The sequence below is a fragment of the Trachinotus anak genome, unplaced genomic scaffold (genome assembly GCF_046630095.1).
Source record: "Trachinotus anak isolate AG129_WGS33_773 ecotype Australia unplaced genomic scaffold, CSIRO_AGI_Tana_v1 ptg000002l, whole genome shotgun sequence".
Taxonomy (NCBI): Eukaryota; Metazoa; Chordata; class Actinopteri; order Carangiformes; family Carangidae; genus Trachinotus; species Trachinotus anak.
The window spans coordinates 8,547,430-8,570,742 of record NW_027273853.1 but is presented as its reverse complement, the minus strand read 5'-3'; the positions used below and the strand labels follow the sequence as shown (position 1 = coordinate 8,570,742).

The following is a 23,313-nucleotide window of genomic DNA, read 5'->3' as shown; positions in this document are numbered from 1 at the left end:
CATCTGTTAAGACTGACCACATTAGTCAATCATGAGTAGTTGTAGGCCACTACTGCCCTCTATGTGTTAAACAGGTAACTACAGTGCCCTCCTGGATTCTCATTTGAGCAAAATTAGCATTATTAAACCATGCTGCATTGTGGTAGGGCTCTTAAACGCAGCCATAAATGTTCTGAAATCGTAGCAATGAAAACAAATTCCAATACAAGAGCTAATAAAATGCTGTACACTCCCAGGGGGTTTCCCTTTAAAAAAAAAAAACTACATTAAACCTGCTCAACAGTGTTCCAGTTTGAGAGGAGATACCCTGTAGTGAACTCTCAATGTCCATCAGTGGTACACTGCTAAAGCCTTTATGGACAGGCAGTGGGCATACAGACATACATTGAAGCTCCTCTATTCGACCCTGATGCTGTGCCCATACCCCCTGTTGCTCCCCTCTGTCTCACCAAGCGGGTCCTCCCATTCATTTGGCTCATTTGAATTCCAACATGGGAGACCTCTGATGAGCCGGGTGAACTGTTACACTACACGACAAGACTGCTAATTAATCACAGCGACTGTACACATGGCCTCTGCGGTGTTGACTTATGAAGAAAAATCTGACAATTTTTGTCTAATGAGCTTGATGCACCTGTCTGAAGCCAGTAACTGCTAAAAGCAAAGCATATGGAAACATATCAGAGGGTTGCTTTGCATTGCCATCTTATTGTAGGTGAACATCTAATTATGCAAGTGTTCAGCCTGAAAAGGGCAGGTTTGGGGCAGTTTTACTCCAGAAGTTGTCTGCTGCAAAATAAAAATATTTAACCTGTTGCAATTGTTATTCTGTAATTCGAATACAAAAATTGGAAAGTTTACGAATGCGATTGAGAACGTGCATCTATATTGATTCATTATACTTAATTGTCATGCATAGTAACACTTTTCTGTTTTCCTTGTGTTGTAAAAAAATGTGCAAGGTGATGTAACCATTTTTGTCTGAACTAAAAATAGAGTTGTCACTTGTGAAAAGACCTGGGTTTTTGAAAGCTTGCCAGAAAAACCGCCTTAGCTCTGTGACACCAATGTAATGATAATAGATGAGCGGCACAAACTGGGGCGAACAGTTTCCCTATCTCTACCAGTCTCCCAGTTCTCATCTCATCTGTCCTTGTTAACCGTGGAGGTTTCCTGGACATCATATGACTTCCTCTGATCACTTCCTCCACCTGCAGAGTTTCTCCCTGGTGATTTAAGCCACTCTGGCATTTCTCCCGCCTTTGCCCTTGTTCCCAAACAGCAGGGGACCTCCCTTTCTGCTCTCCCTTGCAACTTCCGTCCCTCCTTCACTTCTTCCCTCACTCCCTGATCCCCTCGCCCTCCTACTCTCTTCCTCTCTCATCGTCACTGTGGGCCCTCCCTTCTCTTGATTTTTTAGCTTTTTTCACTTTACTGTTTTGCTCCTTTGTCTTTCTGTCACACACTCTCTCTCTCTCTTGCTCTTTTTCTTCACTCTCTTCTCCTTCCCTCCCTCCCTCCCTCCTCTTCCACATCATCTCACTCCGTCTCCCAGCTCACCACAGCAGAGCCCGCAGTCTGGCCTTGCTCCCTGTGTCTGCGTGTGAACTGTGTGTGCGGTGTTGGGATCCTACCACTAAGGTTGCAGGAGGCATGCAGGAGATGATTAAGCACTTCAAAAGACGCACAGGTGTGAGGGCTATCCCACACCAGCAGATGCAATGACACAGATACGTACACACATACACACATTGTATTAATCTGAGAGCTCCACTGCTTGTGTTTGCAGGTCCGGGCCAAATGTGGAGCTCCTTTGAAGGTCCCTCAGGCACCAGGCAAGATCTTGACATTACAAATATTACACCTAAATGCTCATCACTTTGGCCAGTGTAGCACACACAGGAACACACACCACACACAGAAGAACAGAGGTGCAGATATGCTTCACCAAGCACACGCAATCATTACCTCATTTGTAGCACTTTTTCTCTTATATCTGTTGCAGAACTGTTTTTAATCTTTTTTTTTTCTTATTTTATTTTCTCTTGTAAAGCACTTTGTGACTGTGTTTTGAAATGTGCTATATAAATAAAGTTTATTATTACTCTTCTCATAAAATCACACAGATGCACACAAATACACAACAGTTACACAAATAATTTCAGACACCCGTACTCAAATGCATCCACCTTCATACACAGAGACACACACACACACACACACACACACATAAAACATGCTTTATGACAAACAACTGTTGACAAGTAACCATTAATCTTATAAATTCAGGATTGTTTGTGAAAGCCGGTATGTGACCCATCGGGAATAAAGGGAATACACACTCTTGGCCACCACAATTGCAGTAATGGCTCTCATTACGCTGTTCCATACAAAAAAACTTAATTACAGTTTGTTTACACATGTGGTAAGTCTCCTTTTCATGTACTTCAGACCATGTGCATGCATTTTCAAAAGATATAAAATAGTCTATTAAAGAAAAAACAGTACTCTTGGTTTATGACTCACTGGATCATTACAAACAAGCTTTTATTATGAAGAGTATCATGCTTACTGTCATCCACCGAGCCGAGAAACATAATAAGCGTGTGACAGTGGAGTCACATTGTGTGTGTCATTTTCATGAACATAAACTGAAATGATGCTCAGCTGTTTAAAATCATATAAAACTCACTTGTCATCGTCAGGACTCATCAGACTCAAATGTGATATTAAAGGATTGGTTTCGCGTGTGTTGTGGGTGATGTCAGTTGCTGCTTTATTAGTAGAGTCTGTATGCTTCAGGTGTGTGTTTCCACAAAACTTCATTCTTTAAAAAAAAACCAAAATAAACACACACACACGCCAATATTATTAAAAGTTTTCATTGGTTTTTAATTAAATTTTGAAAATTCAATTTCCCTCTGTGTGTAGACTCCCACAGCTTCAGATGACCTTGGGTTGTTTTAACTCAGCTGTGCTTTGGTACAGTCACTAGTGCCTGTAGTGCTCTAGTCTTGTTTCATGTGTCTCTTTGCTTTTAGTCTTTGATTTCAGTTGTTATTTCCCTCAAATAAAATGTTTTCTCATGCTTCCCCTTAAAGTACCATATTCTTGACACACGCACTCACACACCTCACAAATCATCACCCCACCCATCCAGCGAGACAGCCATGTGCTCCAGTCCACATGGAACTGATCACAATTCAACAAACACAGTGAAAATGGCAACTAACACACCATAAACAGATCAAATATAGCAAGTACACATAGAAAACAAATGGCAATCTAAGCACTTAAGAGCAATGCTTCACTTTATTTGCCAGTTTGCCAGTGGTGTTTGACACAGGTTTGGCTTGATGAGGTTGTTTGTTTCATTCAGCTTTAAAGTTGGAGATGGCTGGTTCTCCTCTGATGTGTTTGATGTACTTTGCCAGCATGGCCAGTGGTTTTAGCTGAACCAGCTGTCCTGCAAAGTGAGTAACTCTTCAGTGTTCTCCAGTTCCTACCTGCTCCTCTGCAGCCAGCAAAGCCACTCATGAATCCAAAGCCATAGGATTAAAACAGATCAGTTCCTACCGACAGAAAGAGAGTGAGAGAATGGCGAGGGTGTAAAAATACATTCAAAGTATAATTCACAAAAAAAGGCTCAGAACAAAGCTGGTATCTGCTATTGCTCTAAATGTAGCTCTTTAGTTCTTTAACACAACACTTGCTTTCATGTGGTTCTACGTAGAAATGAACAAAAATAATTCTATAGCCATGAAATCAGTTCTGTGATGCTGCATTTAGGCTGTGTCGGGAATCACGTCACTACTGTATAGAGCACTGTATTTACTGCTCACCATTTCATTTGAATGTCAGAATTCTGACATAGAGGCCTCAAAAATGCCAATGAAATGCAATGAAAAAAGTAGTACAGATGGCACCTACACTGCTTTCTGTTAACTATCTATCATACATAATATATAACAATTGTTAATCTCTCTATAGGGATAAATAAAGTATTTCTTATCTTATCTTATCTATCACACAATGTGATTTTATTGATGTTAAAAGAACTGTAACCACTCTACAGCTCTACACCTGTGGTTCTTTGAAATGTTGAGCAGATGAATGGGAGCAAATCCATGTAGCTGGGTTCAGAGTCTTGTGAAAAGCCATCCTAGAAAACTGGAGGCTGTTACAGCAGCATATTAATGCCAGTGGTTGTGATATGAGATGAGCACACATGGCTGCAATGTTCACATATTTTCGTCTATGTCGTGCACAGTCATAAAAGTGCACATTGGACTGAGACAGTAGAGTGAGAATATTTGTATTTAATTTTATTTGATCCCTGTGGGACAGTGACACATATTGATATATAGATACATATATATGCAGATGGGAAAATACGATTTATCACACGGATTAAACAAGTTGATGCAATTTAGATGTTGGAGAGGAGGCAGTAAACAGTCCTTGATTTCGTTGTGCATTTTTGGTTGTGCCCAAAACACTCATAATAATAATATATAGCCTATTGAGTAAGATATTGCAAGGGTGGTAAAACATTATAAGGGAAGGATTAAAATCGTGGATCAAATTACATTTAACAGAAAAAATGAACCTCGTTCATTTTTTAAACTATATTCCCATGCAACATGTATATTCTCAGGGTGGTTTCAAAGAGTGACCTTTCTGTGTTGTCCACACGGGGGCGCCGTGATATAACGATCTTACAAACAACCACAGACCCTGTGTGTGTAGTTCTGTCTCTTTCTGCTGCCTGGGCTCTGACGAAAGGTCTGAAAACACACAGACAGTGTGGTCGAAGTGTTGAACTTTCCGATGTCCACATTTCTCACAGCGGAGACTGAACCTTTTCTACTCGATTCTCTCGCTGCCTTTTATTTCCGCTTTGTAGGGGGAGACTTCTCAGTGGGACAGACCTGCTGTGTTACGTTTGGGGAAGTTGCCCAATATCGGGAAAAAAAAAAAAAAAAAAAAACATTGTGCTGGTGCCTGAGCGAAATATACGTTTGCCAGTGTTCCGCATTTGCGAGTGCGGGGGATAATAAAGATCCATAAGGTCTCTTGAAGTCTTACAGGATGTCGGTGTAGCGGTCAGATAAACTCCGCACTCGGGCGTCGCCAGCATTTTCTCGTAAAATGAATAATTCAGTAACTTCCGCTACTTACATTCGCAACCTCAGTTATAGTTTACGTCGCAGGTTGTCCGACTTTCTGGACCCTCAGGACAGGTGGAAAGATGTTATTGTCTCGATACGTAAGCCGAGTGGGGAGACGAGGTACTCCCAGCATCATGTGAGGTACGTCTGTACAGCTGGTGGCAGGGGCAGACAATCTGCCCCATTCACTGAGTTACTATCTCAGAGTAAGCACTGAATGCTTCAACACAGTGTCTATCTATCTATCTATCTATCTATCTATCTATCTATCTATCTATCTATCTATCTATCTATCTATCTATCTATCTATCCCTCTCTGCAGGAGATTTGAAGGCCTTGTTGCTCAGGGGAGAAGTCCCACCGTGGAGCTCCTGAATGACTGGGGGACCACCAACAGTACAGTGGGGGAACTTGTGGACATTTTGAAGTGTCACAAGCTACTGGCTGCTGCTAGTGTTCTGCTGCCTGGTATGATTTACAAAACCACTCAACAGTAATTATCACAGACTGCATAATAAGCCTATTCCACTTATCTACAGTCACTGGTAATAATGTGCCCTGTTCAACATTATTATCCAATTCTTGGATCTCACATTAAGTTGAGTTTTTTTCGGTTTGGCCAGAAAATTGGATACATCTATCCAAACTGTTCAGTGACTGAGCACAAACTGGCCCAGACTTCATTCATTAATTACAGTTTGTTCTATTACATTTAGCGATCAAGGACTTCGCATAAAAAATAATCTCATTTAAAGGAAAGCAAGGCTTTGTGCCAGATTTAGCTACTTACTACTTTCCATACCCTGGGTACTTAAAGATCAGGTGATGCCTGGAAAATGAGGTGCCAAACTGTTACAGCAAGGACTAATACTACTACTAAATACTACTACTAATATCAATAATTGTAATAAGTTACAGTGGGAAATCAGTGGGAAAAAATGCAGATTCTGAAGGCCAACAAGTATCAAACAGAAAGCAGACTATAATATATTGAGTTTTATAATTAATTTTATTTTTGTTCCATGCCATTAAAGTTCCCTTTCCACATGGGGTTGCATGACATACAATGATGCCACATACAAATAAAGGTTTTCAGCATTTGACATTTGTGCTCTACAGAAAGTTAAGTAAATACAGCATAACACATCCACATGTTCTAAAACAGATGAAAAAAGGAAATGTTTTAGATATGCACAGAATAGAAATGTACAACCTAAAGGCTACTATACAACATGTTTTTCTTTGTGTTTGTGTGCTGTTTGAATAATCTTAAAATACACAAGTGTTTTTATTATTACATTTTATTATTTTTCTTTTGAATTATATTAAAAATCTCTTTCTTCAGTCAGTATATAAAAGACAATATAAAACAGACTTTATTTCATTATGTATTTCTTTTAGCTAACATAACTGAACTTGGAATTTTTGTAAACAATAAAGACCATGCTTTTAATTTGTGTTTCATATCAAATTATATTACTATTGCTATAAATTGTGTTTGTCTTTTTTTTTTTTTTTTTTTTTTTTTTTTTTTTTACTGACACACAGTGGAAGAGGCTCCCTCAGAGGCACAGGCACAGGCACAGGCACGGCCAGTCCCTCCAGCGGTAGAAATAAACAGTGAGCTTCCTACCAGGCTACTGACAGAGAGAGAGACACAGCCGCCGCCTGTCAGCTCCACTCTGCAGCCACAGCCTCTGCAGGAGAGCAGTGAACCAGGACAAACAGGTGGCCGCACCTTCAAATCACACTTAATCCACATTTTAAGATGTTTTTGGGGCAGTCACTCGTAAAGAGGCTGATGTGTAATCTGTACATGAGGGAAGGTTGTGAAGCGTATGGCGTTAACCAACTGTCCTCCACTTAAGTGTGAATTGTTTAATTGTTTTAATTGAAATATCATATCCCCCTTGTGTGGGGAGGTTCCACAACATTTGGGTCGGTTTATATATTCACAACAATGCTACTATTCATCTTACACTTAAGTAAAAGCTGCAGTGTCACAATGTAAAAAATACTCCATCACAAGTAAAACTCCTGCTTTCAAGATCCAATAGTAACAGTACAGAGGGTGTTAAGTAAAAGTACTTTTAGCAAAAAATGGCCCCAGTGGCACACATCCTTATTAATATAGTTGCATTAATACCTGAGTCATATTTTAATGTTGCTGGTGGGGATGAAGGTATTTTAAATACCTTATATATTGTTAGGTAGTATAATCTCTCATAACGCATCACATTTTATAAACTACTCCAATGTATTGTGTGGAAAGTCTTAATCTGTACAGTAGGATGTACATATAGCGGTCAAAATGATGTAAAGCAGTATCTGAGTAAAGTAGAGGTATAAAGTAGCATAAAATGGAAATACAAGTTGGAAGTACTTAATATTTGTGCTTGTTTTATCTTAGCTCCTGAAAAGCTTCCATCTTGATTTTCACAGAGGCAAAACTAACTGTTGCTGCTCGTTTGAAAAATAGTGATTTTACACAATTGACCAGCAGGTGGCAGAGGTTGGGTCTTCATCACAGAAATGCTCTGTGTGTCTCTCACTAGGTTTCTCCAGCTTCATGTATGATGACCTGATGGAGATTACTGGCAACTTTGATGACCGTCCCATGTCAGACGGTGGCAGCAGACTTGGAGAGGGAGGCTTTGGCACTGTATACAAAGGTCTCCTGAATGACAAAGCTGTTGCAGTGAAAAAGCTCAATCCAGTAAGTGGAAATATTTTCATAAAGAGCTCAAACCTTAGTAGATGTTGTAAATCACGACTCAAAATATGATCTCATTTAGATGGACGACGTTTCACCGGATGAGCTGCATGTTCAGTTCTATCAAGAGATCCAAACTCTGAAAGTGTAAGTTTCGTCTTCTGGCTGTATCCTTGTTAATCAGTTCACCTCATAAACATGACATTTTATTAGCTAGAGCAGACAAGCTGTGTCTGGAGCAGGCATCTTACTCATTTTAGTGGAACTGAGAGAGTGAAAAGATTAATAGATTTTGGAAAAGCCTGTCGTGAGTCAGACTTCAAACATACTTGACTCAGATTTAATGGATATTTACACCCAATTATTTTCATTACTATAATTAATTAGAAAGTTAATTAAATTGTTTGATACAGATCAAACTTTCTCTTTGGTGATCAGTAGGGTTTTGCACTGATGACAGTTGCTGTACATTGTGTGATTGACACTGAGGAATCTACATTTATTGAAAGAATAGCTCAAGATTTTGGAAAATACGGTTATTTATCCTTTTAAAGTGAGACTGTGTAGCTTTCACAATTTACTACACCCAGGGGTTTTGCCGCTACAGCTTTACTTGGTCTGGTGCGACCAGTAGCTCACAGTGGCATGGTGATATTGCTGTGTAACTGACAATAAATTAGATCACTTATTTTGTCTTTTCCTCTTGTGCAACTGTTGCAACTGGTTGCAGCATTTTGCATTACACCTTGTCACTTGTGGCCAATATTGGTCATTGTTCAGCAAAAACACAGGGAGAAATAGGTTGCCTGCCTCTGTCCGAAGGAGACAAAATCCATCCACTAGCACTGCTAAAGCTTCGTTTTTGTAGGGACCAAGCAAAAGCAGTATAACATGTTAATTTGTGAGCTTTAGATGTGCTGGAAGGCACATTTTGTTATCTTAAATGGACTAGCCTAGCTCTTTACCTTGTTTCCAGTCTTTATGCTAAGCTGAACTAACTGTCTCGCGGCTGTGCTTTCATATAGCATGCGGACATGAGAGTGGTATCAATCTGTCTACAGAGAAAGCAAAGAAGCACATTTACCAAAATCTTTAACTATCTCTTTGTGCCTAACATACTATAAGTTTGCATAATGATTCATATGTCTTTCACTGTTTGTTCCACAGGTTGAAACACGAGAACTTGGTTGACATGGTTGGATTTTCCTGTGATGGACAGCACCCATGTTTGGTATATGCCTTCATGGCCAATGGTTCTTTGCTAGACCGACTGGCTTGCTTGGTAAGCACCATCCACGCTGCAGACTTCTAGTACTTTCTAGTACTTGAGCTTTCACACAGATAGTTCAGTTGTAGGCTTTTTGTCCTTTCAGGACGACAGTCCTGCACTGTCCTGGCGACAGAGATGCTTGATAGCTGAGGGCACGGCACGAGGCTTGGAGTATCTACACAGCAACCATCATGTGCACAGAGATGTTAAAAGGTACATGAGGGAAGTATTTCCCTCTTCATCAAGGCCAAATGAGCTTTTCTTAGAGGAGTAGTTCAACAGTTTGGTCAGCACTCTCATTCACTTTCTTGCAGAAAGTTAGATGAGAAGATTTACATAACTTTCAGATCTGTTAGTTAAACATGAAGCTACAGCTGGTTAGGCTGATTAGCCTAGCTTAGCATAAACACTGAGAACAGTTTTGTTGTTTCTTATTGTTGTTATGCCTCTGCACCAGCAACAGCTAGGGCCAGATTCATATTGTTTTCGGGTTGTCCATCCTTGGACTCAAGGATGAACTGATTAGACTTCAAAAGTCAAAGGTCGAGGTCACAGTGACCTAACAAAACACTATTCAGCTATTACTCAAGACTTCACGGAGCAATTATGACAAAATTTCACACTAATTATTATTTTATATGACTCTGGATAAACAGGGATATAGTCTGAAACTATACTGAGTCGTTGAGGCAGACGATCGCGAGGCAGTAATTCTAGTTTTTACAGCTCTTCTTTTGTACAGATTAAATAAACAGAATAATGTGTCAGTTCAGCCAAAAACAGCTCATAATGTTTTGTTTTTTTTCCTGTTAGTGCAAATATCCTATTAGATGATAATTTTGTGGCAAAGATCTCGGACTTTGGGCTGACGAGAGCATCGGCCAAACGGACATCAACAACCATGATGACGGAGAGGATCGTGGGTACCCGTGCATACATGGCACCTGAGGCCCTCAGAGGAGAGATCACACCAAAATCTGATGTCTTCAGTTTTGGAGTGGTAGGCTTTCTGTAGACAGACACACACCCAGACACATGCACGCACACACATACAGATGGGGATATTATGTCAGGAAAGGAGAAACTGCCAGTGTAATGTAAAATATAGAACACAGCTCAGCAGAGTGCAAAGTTCTCCTTAACTACTGACACACACATAATTGCAGGACACAAACATTATAGTATACATTTCCTCCCATTTGTGAAAATAGAGCTCTGTTTTGTGTATCATCTGTCATTATTTTATACTAAAAATTTAGAATCAGTTAAGTAGTAGCTATAAATGTAAAACTTATTACCCACTGTTTGACATTGGCTGAATTATTTATTTTATAGGAACTATAAAACTGCCTGACCTTCCACATAGTAAAGTGCAGCTTATATGTCTTGACAGGACAGCTGTGGAAACACTACAGTGTCTGTGGAGAGACTTGGCACATGGTGGGGTAATAAGGGTTTTCTGTCGTCCAGAGCCATGTGATTAACCCCATCTCTCTGTCATCTACAGGTGTTGCTAGAAATATTGTCTGGACTCCCGCCAGCCTGTGAAAACCGGGAGCCACAGTTCTTGGTAAGCAGCACAAAAGAGGCTTTCACTGTGGGGCTATCAAGCAACAGTTTGCGATTACATCTTATTAAAGACTTTGCATTTAATTAGTAAGGGAGCATTGTCTGTTAGTAGTCATTAAAGAGAAACTGAAACGGATTTGAACCCAAGTTTCATCTCTGCTGAGCATATGCAGAGCAACATAAACTGCTGTTTAGCTGGTGATAAAAAAAAATCAATTTTTTGAATTGTACATAAAATGGACAAAACAAGAACCTTCAGCATGACAGAAGCAATAAACCTAATGTGAAAACTAAGCAATATTTTCCTCAAATAATGGCTTTTAAAGTTTACCACTGCCCACAGTCACCTGATTTTCCCTCTCTCGCTGCCCCAGATGGAGTTCAGGTATGATATAGATGACGAAGACGAGGAGCTGACTCTGGAGGACTTTCTGGACAAAAAGATGACAGACTGGGAGCTGAGCCAGGTGGAGACTACCTACTCTTTGGCTTGTAACTGCCTCCATGACAGGAAAAACAGACGGCCAGTCATCAAACAGGTACAGTGAGGAAAGACACGGGCATCTGCACCACTTTCTGTGTATCTGAATCGATCCTTACTGTGCACACATCTAATTTAAGAGATGGGAACAGAATCCACAGTTCCTATTCTGGGCAAAAATTGGCATCAGCAGTCTGAGTTAAACAATTCAAGTGGGTATGTTTTCTGTCACAGAGAGGAGCAAGCCTCGATAATAATTCAACTGGAAATAACGCTTACTATGCACTTTTGGTGCACTTCTTTACCTGAGGTTCTTGCACTCATTGAATCAATGTAGTGCTTAGTATTTACGCCAAGGTCTCCCACTGCACTGAAGCTTTAGTCTTGTCCCTCAGTTGTAAGTCGCTTTTAGTAAAACCCTCTGCTAAATGAGTGAATGTAAATAACAGCACACACTTTCAAAAGGCTCTTTACTTAAAAGGCGTTCATGGTGTTGCACTGGTTACACACAGAAAAGTGAAGTTGGGTTGCTCGTTTCATTTTCTGTCCTGAAAAGTTTGACCATCAAGAAGCTCTTATTTTGAATCATGCAGACTCCATTACAACAACTGATCAGTCATCACGTATGCACATGTAAGCATTACATTAAGACAGACTTGAAAAAATGTGAACCTACCCTCTAAGGAATTCAGCAGTAAAACTAATATTTGTCCTTTGGTCTTTTTTTATCCACTAATATCTATGAAGTGACATTATTGCTGTATTTAATTCATATTGATACAAGTTCAGTTTTGACCAGACTTTACCAGCTGTGGTGAAGGTCTTTGTACATCAGGAACCAGACGAGGTCACGGCCACGCTAGCAGCTCTTTGAGGCTGTGCTTAGTCACAGCGCTGCTTTGAGCTAAACGCTAAGCTCAGCATTTTAACATGCTCACTGTGACAACTACTTACCAAGGCTGCTGGGAATGTCATTAGTCTTACAGTTGTTTGGTCATTAACAAAAGTATTGGACAAATTCAAATTTTGATTGGGTGATGGTGTTAGAGGCAAAGTTGTAAGAATGCATCCTCTTTTGATCACTTATGTCTGAACACATTTTTAATGGCACTGTAATATCCAATAGCTGTTCACATTCAGCTTGGACCAAAGGAGTGAACTGCACAACAGAATGACACTACCAGTCATGCAGCCTAACAAACACTGAAGGACCTGAGACATGTAAATATCACGTGGGATTTCCTGTAGCCTTGATAAGATTAAATGTTTTTCGGTACATGTAAATGACACAATACAAAAGGTCATATATTTGTATTTGTAGACTGTCTATCTTAGTTAATAATATTAATATGTCTTAACAGGTCCTGTCCGAGCTTAAAGGGGTTGTCAAAAGCATATCAGTGGATTTTCCGGTGTAGCATCCCAGAGAAGATACAAGATATCTAAGCCTGCTCCTATCACTGCACAGACTGGTTAAATATATTTCCCTCAAATGAAAGAATGTTGCTTGTTGACTGTGACTTTTTTCTATAATAATATATAGAATTAGTTTTTACCCTATTTGAAATAATTTACTATATTTTTGCTAACAATTGTTTAGTTCAGGTTTTACAGTTGTGTAACTGCTACAGAAGTACTGCAGTATACTGACATAGCATTAAGCAGGACATTGTGTCATTAGGTTTGATGGCTTAATGTCTTGAAAAGGCTGTAAACTTTTGAAAAGTTGAAAACTTGTGAAGACAGTCAAAATAATAAAATGAATGAAACAGAAAATGTGATTTAAATATTTTTTATTTTTCTTCTTTTAAAAGAAAGATTTGTAAGAAAACATAAGACCAAACATGATTTTTTCTTCTATTATAATGACACGGTATGAATATAAAGGGATTTTCCCTTCGAACATGAGGTGAGCTTAGTAGTTTGCCTAATATTAATCAGCAGACCAGTGGATGTGGCAACATTTTGATCAAGGTACTTATAGAACTCCCTTTCCTATCCGGTTGCTTGGCTTTCCCTTTTGTACGGGAATCAGCAAAGTTTGAGTAGCTTCCTCTTAGTGAAATATGAGATGTATCGATGGAATATTTCTGGAAGCCCCTGTTCTTTCCACTGTGATCCTCACCAACACTGACAATCACCAGAACAGACCAGACTGTTTCTTAATCATAGAGCATCACACAGCTACAATATGTACATTTACAGCACTTGCATAGAAAAATAAGTTTCTCAGCAGATGATTTTTTTTTTCATGTAAACCACAGTTATATCAAAAAAGAAGTAAATTTTCCAATATAAAATTCACTGTTAAAATGAATCAAGAGACAAGTGGGATAATTATATCTTCTCTGCTTTGGAGCACCTCACTGTGCAAACAGTAGGAGACAAATGTAGAACACATGAAACATGGACACATTAAGGGACAAAGACTTTAAGGAATGCAAGTTAAGTATTCGAGCATGTGAACTCAAAATGGGGGAATTTCATCATATTGGCGCAAGTCCACAGTCACACTAACATTTCTCAGAGCTGGCAACAATGAAAAACCTCAAGTTTGACTTGTTGGGGCTTCTTTGATTCACTGCAAATTCATTTTTGTGAATGTACTAACATACATAAATAAGCTTCCATTTGACGAGCTACAAATGGAAATTCTGAAGTGTGTCATTGCTCAGTTGTCCTTGGCGTGCATAGTTGGGTCTCTGGGTGACATGTATGGGAATTTGAGGTTGTTGTCTTATTCTTTTAAACAAGCGTGTCAAATATGAATCCCTTCCCCCCTTCACAGGAATGTTCCACTGTGGAACGTGCTCAGGGTGGAGGTGGTGGTCGGAAGCTGAGGTCTGTTTAATCTTCCTCCTCTCCCTCTGCGGGTGGTCGGGTGATGCGGCGGCCACCCCTCTTCCCTGCAGGGCCTTTGGGCTTGGCGAAGGCCTGCTTGTGTGCATGCTGCTTGGGATGCACCTCCTCATACAGGAAATCACTGGTCAGTTCATCCCCGTTATCAATCTCCAACTGGGAAAACAAAGAAAATATGAGCAGATCAACCACACAGCAAAACAGACTTCAACAGACTTCAAGCTCTTAAAGGAATACATTTACTTTTTGAAAATGATAGGATGTTTTTCATGTCCATCTGTTACTACTACACTACTCACATAACCTCAAGAATTTATCTGTCAAAAACACCTAAAAACTATTTTCTCAATCAACTTCAAAAAGTTGTAATGTGTTCTTTATTATTTCATATTATCATATTATGTAACTATCATATCATATTCGTCTCTTGTCTGTGCTTTCTCAATGGTTTGATGGGAGCAGAATAAAAGTGATACCACCTACTTGCCTACTTACATCAAGCATATTTTAGTAGTGGCACTGCCCTGTCAATCAAATCTGTTCGAACTAACAATTATTTTCATCATCAATTAACCTGCCAATTATTTTCTTGGCTAATCAAATAACTGTTTTGTTTATAAAATGTCAGAAAATAGTGCAATAAATGCCCATAATGTATTCAAATTGCTTATTTTATTTGACCAACAGTCCTAAACTCAAAGCTGCTCAGTTTATGTATATGTGTCATATATGACATATGTACATGAAAAGCAACATGTCTTTAGATTGGAGAAGCTGGTACTAAAGAGGCCGTTACTATTTTGGTCGACTGACTAATTGTTGTAGTTTTATCTCAAGTCACGCCCACACAGCCCTGACAAAGCAGATTCGTTCTGCAGAGATAACCTGTTCATAAATGACACTTGATGATTTTGGTTTTTGTTTTGCTTATTTGGTCAGGAATATTTGTTGTTTCTTACCTTTTTCTCAATCTCAATGTGGAGTTTGTTTTCCACCATGTCAACCAAAGGATTCTTGCAGCTGGAATACAGCATCCTCTCTCGGATGCTACACTTGTACCCAGGCATAGAATAAATGAAGACTGCAAAAGAGAGGAACGGCCACAAAGAACCATTCAGAGCTATGTGGAAAAAACTGTACAGCAATAATAGGGGTGTGTCAGCTGTTTATGATCACTTGTAAAAATCGAATCACCTGTGGACTCTAAGTAGTCGCCTTCATGGGAATGTTTGTAGAGGAAGAAGTGGTATCGTGCAGAATCTTTAGGGATTCTCATGGGCAGGTCTCTCAACTCTGTTGGCTCAGTGTTGGACAACCGGATCAGCTCCTGTTCAGCATCTACTTGCTGTTGACAAAGGCAATTAAAAAAAGGTTACTCTTAAGGTTGGGAGTGTGCGCTTGTGATCAGAAAAGTCCCAGCTTTGAATTCCAGACCAGTTAGGGAAATCTGGGTGTGGACAGTAAATAACAAACCATTTCCCTTTCATCTCAGGTGTCTGAGTAAAACATTTACTCAACAGTTGCTGTTGCTGTTCAGCAATCAGCAGTAAACCTTCTGTGGATAAATACAAGAAAACAGGCCATTCTCTTGAAAAGCTTTTAAGCTAACAGACAAAAAGAGAACTGAGACAAGGCCACAAGAGTATCACAATTATTCCTTTGTACTTTGCACTGAGCTGATCTTGTGACATGAACGCTTTGAATTACAATGAGAAGAAAGGCACAAAGGCTTTTTGGGCTAAATGAGCCATTGTCTCAGTGCGTAAACAACTCCTGACCGATAAACATCTCCAAACAATATAAGACAGGGGGCAAAGAACTGATTTGCTTATTCAAATGACTGACATAACGAAGGTTACCTCTTCACCAGTGATTTTCTCTTAGGAACTCACCAGTTGTACGTAGTTTATTTTCTTGTCTCTAAAACGTTCAAGTGCTGCAACAGCGTCTTTGTGAATAGGGAAAGCCACTCCCTGCAGAGTCTGCTGCTTGGTGTCAACACTGATGTCCGTCTGCACCTGAACACACCACAAACACAGATACACACATACACACCAGAAAAACATGAGGCACTTGAGCTTCCTATTGTCCCACCATGGTCACTATGACACACTCAACAACAGTTAAACAACAGTTATGGTAATGAGGTCATTAATGAGGTTGATGCATTACTTACATTTCATTTGCCTTCAAATAACACATGCATAGTATTAATGTATAAATGTATAAATGTACACATTTAAAAATAGTAGACCCTTTATTGATATGCACATTTATGCAGAAACATGCTCCAACAAAGAAAACCTGTGGTTTACAGTATGCATGCCGTTTTGAACATGTTCTTGAATTATTATATACAGAAGACTGTGTCCACACACACACACACACACACACACACACACACACACACACACACACACACACACACACACACACACACACACACACACACGTACTTCTATCTTTGTGAGGACACTCATTGACATAATGCATTCCCTAGCCCCTTACCCAAACCTTAACCTCAACCTAATTCTAACCATAACTCTAAAACCAAGTCTTAACACTCAAAATGTGATTTGAAGGTGTCTCAAAAAGTGAGGGCCGGCCAAAATGTCCTCACTTTCCCAAAATGTCCTCACTCTGTTAGTAAAATACTTTTTTTGGTCCTTACTATGTAGCAAGTACAAGTACACACACACACACACACACACACACACGCATGCACGCACGCACGCACGCACGCACGCGCGCACGCACACACACCCAAATGATTGACATGCTTGTGACATTATGTCATCATGCTGACGATTTGAAGTAATGGGTCAAACAAATGTTACCAGCTCTGGTCTTTAAATTCAGTAATTCTGTTAATGCTCTCCAAGCATTAACAGGTTTCCACATGTGATTTTGGTGTCCTAATGACTTGTGAAATAGAATAAATGCTCTTAATTTCAGCCATCAGCAAGTAAAAAGGTTTATGAGTTCAACATGCAGCTTGAATGCTGGAGCATGACGATTATAGATGAGGTGCTTGTATCAGAGGTGACAAGGCGCCTCCACGAAAAAATCACTGGAAATGCTGGGGGATTACACTGATGGATTGCATCTATTTTTAGAGCCTTGTTTCCACAAAATGAAATGCCGTGCAAACATGATTGAGCCTCCGATGTAGCTACCTCGCATACCAACAAGGATTGTGGGTCTTTTTATCCATCTGCTTAGTAAAAAGGCAGGAAGTCTTCAAGGCACGGCAATGATAAATATTTCAAAGCCTCTTTTTCATCCAGGCTGTAACAGATTAATGGTATATTATCTTCCTTCAACAGCTGGTCAAGTGGGACGAGCACAAACCTCACTTCCCATTTGCTGTGCTGCTTTTAATTGACCGTCCTTTGGAGAGGGAGTGCGCCACTCAAAGCACTTCCATATATGGTAAGAAAGACAGTTCTTGTTTATGTGGCAGGCTGGGGAAGCAGCAATTAGAACAGGTTGTTTCTCAGAAAAGAAGATGAGTTGATTTGGGTTTATTTATGATAACAGTCCAACAAAGTCTGAAAGGTGAGACTTCACGCGCTGCTTTTTCAACTTTCACATCAGCAGAGTAAATACTGCCGACGTCATTAGCAGCATGCAGTGGATATCACACCACAGCATTTCTCTATCTTATCACTGCAACCGACAAAGGCAGGGAACAATGATACAGCTCCTACGTGCTCCATGCAAAATCACTGCCAAGTACTCAAAGCTACAGAGCCCTCTCATTTGCATGTGGCTCACTCAATATGGAAATAATAGACATGAACGCATAAAGGGCTCTTCCTCAACTGCTTAGATGCTCACGCTGAACAGGGTTTACACCTGTAAACAAAACATTTTATGGCGCCATGAGGGTGTGCTATACAAGCCTAATAGATTCATCCTTTGCCAACATCCTGCTGTTCCAGTGCATCAGCATCTTTGCACTGTGGTCATACTGCCAGGCAAGCATATGCACACTTGCACTAGTGCTGACCTTGTGCTGTTTGGAAGGATGCATCGCCGGCCTTCATTGATACTCCACACTGTGTCTGGTGGGATTTACAGCTCACACACAGGAGATGTGATTAGGAGGAATACTGCCGTGAGCTGAAGTAAGCTATTTTTTTCACCCACCGAAGCCTCAGTGTGTGAGGATGACGTAGTGTCGTCCCTTTTCAGAACTGAAACAGAGAACCAGCCTAATCTGCTCCCACCTCAGCGGACTTCAAGCCGTACAAGCTGTCAACAGGTGATGGTGTCTGAGTCTACACAAGCACTGTGAAGAGCATTATTTTGTCCAAGTCTCAGAAAGGAAATGATGACCAAGAAATGAAATCTTAATCACTTCACGTCTGAATTTGTGTGTTCTGCTTGTATGTCTGTATTTTTACCTCATTTAGTTTAATCTGTCTCAGTTCCTCCTCTGCTGCAGTGAGGGGCAGGGGAGCCGCCTGCGAGGTCAGATATTTCTTGTATCCACTAAGAGTCAAATCCTCCTGGGGGACAAGAAAATCCCACATCACAATCACACATCAAACAGCAATACATGTTGACACACTAATACATTATTGCTCATATGATTTGCCATAAACATAAGACTGGAGCTTAATTAGTTTAAGTAAAGCCTCTGAAGCTTCTAAGTGATGCTTTGGTGCATAAAGGAGCTTTTCAAGTGCTGTTACACAATGAATCTGACCAACCTTTGTGGTAGCGAAAATCTCATCCTTGATGTGCCCGCCTCCAAACTCTTTCTTCAGTGTGGCTCTGGTAGCAGCATATAACATTTTATGTCGCACCTGTTAAGAAAATAAAGAAAATGCTTATTATAAAACCTTAAATAAACCAACAGAAACATTTTCTGATTGCCTGTAATTCCATTCATTTATCTTTTCCTTCTTCCTTTTTGCTTTGTTATGAGAGTTTATTACAGTTTCTTTAAGCAATAATAAAGAATAATACAGGAAGAAAAGAGCCATTTATGTTATTGGCCTGACTAGAACTGCACTTGTGCTTCGTGGCTGCTTATACTCTTGCAAACACTTCACTGGATTAAGGTGACCTGTGGAGCTTTCTTGTCAATAAACAAAGTTTTGGTTTACATTCAGTATAACCTAGAAAAACACATTCTGTGCTTTTGCTGGTGCATTACTAAGTTTCTCAGTGTCACCGCCACCAGTAGATCACAAAAGCAAATAAAACAGGTACCCACTCATGAAATGCTCCATGGCTCCATAGCGGCGCCTTTAAATACCCTCTGAAACTTGTGATTTGAGGCTATATAAATACAGTTGACCTGACATGCCAAATGAAAAATTACACTTCACACTAAACCAAAAGAAAACAGGCTAAAACAATTCAGTCAAGGCAACAGCATGCAGTGGTTGTGAAATGATTTTGCAACTTCCATGCAAGTCTCAACCTGAAGGACTGAGCTTCGAGCTGCAGGACAGGAATGTTACGCTCAGCTGTGTCTTTCCGAAAGCGAATTTGAGCTCAGTTCCACCATGCAGTTTGAGTGCTGTGATATCCTGCATGGCATTTTATTTTGGCCTGCAACATTCCTCTTTCCACTGCTATAGAAACAACATTTGCATGTCTATTTGTCATGGCTATTTTGAATCTCTGTGACTCCACATTGCAAGTGGTTCATCAGGTTTCAGTGGAAGCCAATAACAATGACTTGGGTGACATTGTATGAGTCAAGAACACACCAAACACAACATCCTGTATCACCTCGAAGCACTAAGAGGGGGAATTTTGAGTCAGAGATGACAAGTTTAGGGCAAGCGCTATGTTATTTGGAAAACACCATAATTGACCTATATTTAGATTTCTAGAGGTCTGGTGTGAAATAATGAATGCACTGTTGCCAACATTTATCCAGTTTTTCAACAAGCATGAAAAGAACTACCGCCTTGATGTGGTAAACTCCACCCATCTGATACTCCAAGCAGAGGAGGGCAAATACTATGTAGTGTGCACAGCTATTCATTAAAGCCAGTAGTTTTCTTACAGTAGAGTGGTCTGGTGACCAGGCCAGGAAGATCCACTCGTAGCCCTGGTTGTTAGTGGAGTCCAGTCGGTACAGAACGTAGCAGGGCACGTCATCCTCGAGGAGCGGCAGCACTAAGGAATCATACTCCTGGTCCCACTTCTTTGATGCTTTCCTGGTGGCACCCAGACTCAGCTGCTCTGGAAAGCAGATGTGTGCGACAAAAATGTCAACAGGGCATGGGTTTGTTAGTCACGCTGACATTGTAATGTCAGCCTTAGCAGAAGTTTGGGTAGAAGTATGAGCTAAGAGTTTTCTTGGCAGATGAAGCTGTAAACAAACTGTAGGACTCTGGGACACTGCTTACCGTCCTCAATGACGATCTTTAAGACTCGGTATTGCTCTCCGCTCCTGGCACTAGCAAAGATATCCTTCACATCATTACCCGCTGAAAAAAAAAAAAGAAAAAGAGAGAGAATGGGTCAGTCTCTGTTTCAAACAAATGCTTGCTTGACAGAAACACTGTCTCGCTATCATGGCATATTTTAAGGCCTAACAACCTTTGAAAACAACCAGATGATAGATATTATACAGAGTACATACAATTATTCTGTCATGTCAGTTTAATGACATATAGCACATTACCAAGCATCCCTCATGTTTTGCCTTTAAACACACTCTGAGAAACTCCTCGTTCTTTATTTGGGTAACAACAGAAATACCAAACTACAAAACTGTTTCCTATAACACAGACAGGACAGTAAACGACGAGAGACCATAATACATTTTGAAACATTTCTGCACAGGGTTTTGTGTATTCAAGCACTGGTGTTCACTTTGATTTTCCACTGCAGGTACAGTGTCGTCACCTATAAACTGAAACTAAAATGATAATAACATGAGCTCAGAGTATTGAATGATGAATTTAAAGGCCAGTGTTGAACGGTGGTGTGGGATTAGTGCAGACATTTACAATCCCTGTCTAAGTATTCACGCAGATACATTTCACGTTGTTTTTGCCTCAAGCGAAATAAAATTGTGAATGGCTGTAAACAATTCTGCTGCCATATCTTACAGGGCATTCCTGCCTACTGATCTCCATTTCTATAACACACAGTGCAGGTAATGCCAGTGCTACAGTCATGTTTATAGGGAAACCGGCCGGTCTGCAGGCCAGCAGTTCGTTTAAATGAAGGCGTTGCCCATCCATTCAGAACTAACGTTACAGGATCTAAGCTCCATATAAAGCATAAAAGGCCTCTGTACTGTGGGGAAAAGGACACATTATGTTTAGTTTAGCCGGCCCGTGAACTGGCTAAAGACTCAGAGATTATGTTGCATAGTCCTGAAAGTGTCCAAACAGGGCACCGCTGGCTACACACATCACGGTAGCTCAGGGCTAGCTAGGAGTGGCTAGCTAACTTGACGCTAGCTTCTCGTTGCAATGAATTGTTGCAGCTACCTAGAGATAACCCGGGAATCACACACCCGCACAACAACACACATAGACACGGAGGCACTAAGCGCAGAGAAAAGCATCTACCTTGAATGCCCGTTTGATGTGACATTGTGTCTTTCGTCGGATAAAGGGCTGATGCAGCTGATCAGGCGAAACCAGGGCAGAGAAGCAGGAAGTGGACTACATCGATAAGAGCCGCCCCAAATCCCTCGTCATCAACATCGAAATCACATGACACATTTTCATTTGGATATGGGCCTTACTCCATTTCAATAAAAGTCCTGCAAAAGTGCTGCGTTCAAACTCTCGCTTAAGTAAAGGAACGGAATCATGGACAAAAAATCAAAACGTACTGAAGTATCAAAAGTAAAAGCATTGATTATGCAGAGTTATTTTATTATGCATTATATTGTTGGATGACTATACATAAACTAGTCCCTTGTTGAGGAGGAGGAAATTGTGTGGTTCGATCTGAAAAAAACGTATCATTTATTTGTATGCTAGATCTGAGTGACTTGTAATAGCTCTCTGATAGAAAAAAGTCCAATCTTCGCCTCTAAAATGTGGGATAGAAATATAAATGGAAATACTAAAGTAAAGTAGTACCTCAAAATTGTGCTTAAGCACAGTATTTAAGTTAGATTGCCAAGTGGGGAAAGCAGTAAAGTCCCCAGATCCCAAGGGGCCCAAACTGTCCTAGTTTTTCCGTGTTGCAATTGGTTGCATCTAATTTAATTAATTTCAAATTAAACTAAAAACAATATCAAATAAGGGCCGTCCTTTATGATACATACTGTTGTGGTCCAATCTTTGAGAGAGGGCTGTGTCAATATCTAGTTGACTTTATTTTAGTTGCAGGCGTATTCCACAATAAAGTTGTGTTTATGTAACACTTTCTAAAACACTTAAGTGTTAATAAAAGTCTTTTGCCTGAAAACGGTGCACTGATATAAAATCGTGGTATATATATACTTAACACTAAACAAAAAAAACAACTTTTTTACTCACTTCCTGCACTGAGATGAGTTGCATTACATTTCGTTGTACATGTACAATGACATAATAAAGATTATATTCAATCCTATTCTATTCTATTCTATTCTATTCTAAAAAACGGATTGTTTATTAGTTAACTATAGTTTCCCGTTAGATCAGGATCAAAACAAGTCAAGCTATTTTATTTATTTATTTTTGTCATTTTTATTTTCCATTTTGATAAGTGATAATATCCGCCTCTCATGGCAGCAGATCCAATTTGGCGTGAAATCCTACAACATCTGGAAGCCACCGGGCTTCCTGTCTCTGCTCTCGGCCCCTCCTCCCTCTCCTAAAATAAAAAAATAAATGAAGGAATAGATTTTATAGCAGCAAGTCAGCCCCGCGTCAAGCACGGCAGACACAGAGTCATAACGGAAATAACGTGACAGCATCTCCAAAATAATGGTGTGTTTCTTGTCACTTACTGAGACAAGTCCAGAGCTATAGCTAAAACTGATTTAAGCATTCATAACAATTTATAGTCATCATGATATAAAATAAACAATAATATGCTAATTATAGAAATTAAACATCGATGTCTCAGAGTTTTGAATGTGTCTTGTTAGCCAAATGGATGTTTACTAATATTGTATTTGAAGTATTATATATAATCTATAATCCGAGACAGAAACACTGAAATTCAGCAGGCAATATGTAAATATATGTATTTATATGTATATAAATATGATATGTTTTTTTTTTTAAAGGGCCATATTTACATGTCCTATTGTCAACTTCAGTTA

At 39.8% G+C, this 23,313-nt stretch overlaps 2 protein-coding genes across 3 annotated transcripts; one reads left to right on the top strand and one right to left on the bottom strand.

Moving 5' to 3' along the window:
• The first annotated feature begins 4,720 nt into the window (after positions 1-4,720).
• Positions 4,721-12,987, top strand: irak4 (interleukin-1 receptor-associated kinase 4). Of its 2 annotated transcripts, XM_071493878.1 has the most exons (12): positions 4,721-5,312; positions 5,494-5,639; positions 6,720-6,899; positions 7,727-7,887; positions 7,967-8,031; positions 9,052-9,166; positions 9,258-9,367; positions 9,968-10,154; positions 10,662-10,724; positions 11,098-11,262; positions 12,331-12,425; positions 12,566-12,720. In XM_071493878.1, the coding sequence occupies exons 1-11, from the start codon at positions 5,152-5,154 to the stop codon at positions 12,409-12,411; spliced, it is 1,434 nt and encodes a 477-aa protein (XP_071349979.1). In that variant the 5' UTR covers positions 4,721-5,151; the 3' UTR covers positions 12,412-12,425; positions 12,566-12,720. The 2 variants fall into 2 exon arrangements, with proteins under 2 accessions (XP_071349979.1, XP_071349989.1); XM_071493888.1 differs by lacking the exon at positions 12,331-12,425 and having other exon boundaries at positions 4,724-5,312; positions 12,566-12,987.
• Positions 12,981-21,774, bottom strand: twf1a (twinfilin actin-binding protein 1a). The gene is made up of 9 exons (XM_071493900.1): positions 21,617-21,774; positions 20,441-20,521; positions 20,095-20,273; positions 18,782-18,877; positions 18,473-18,577; positions 15,956-16,081; positions 15,258-15,408; positions 15,023-15,144; positions 12,981-14,219 (listed from the first exon to the last, which is right to left on the bottom strand). The coding sequence occupies exons 1-9, from the start codon at positions 21,639-21,641 to the stop codon at positions 14,052-14,054; spliced, it is 1,053 nt and encodes a 350-aa protein (XP_071350001.1). The 5' UTR covers positions 21,642-21,774; the 3' UTR covers positions 12,981-14,051.
• Between the last annotated feature and the right edge of the window lie 1,539 nt (positions 21,775-23,313).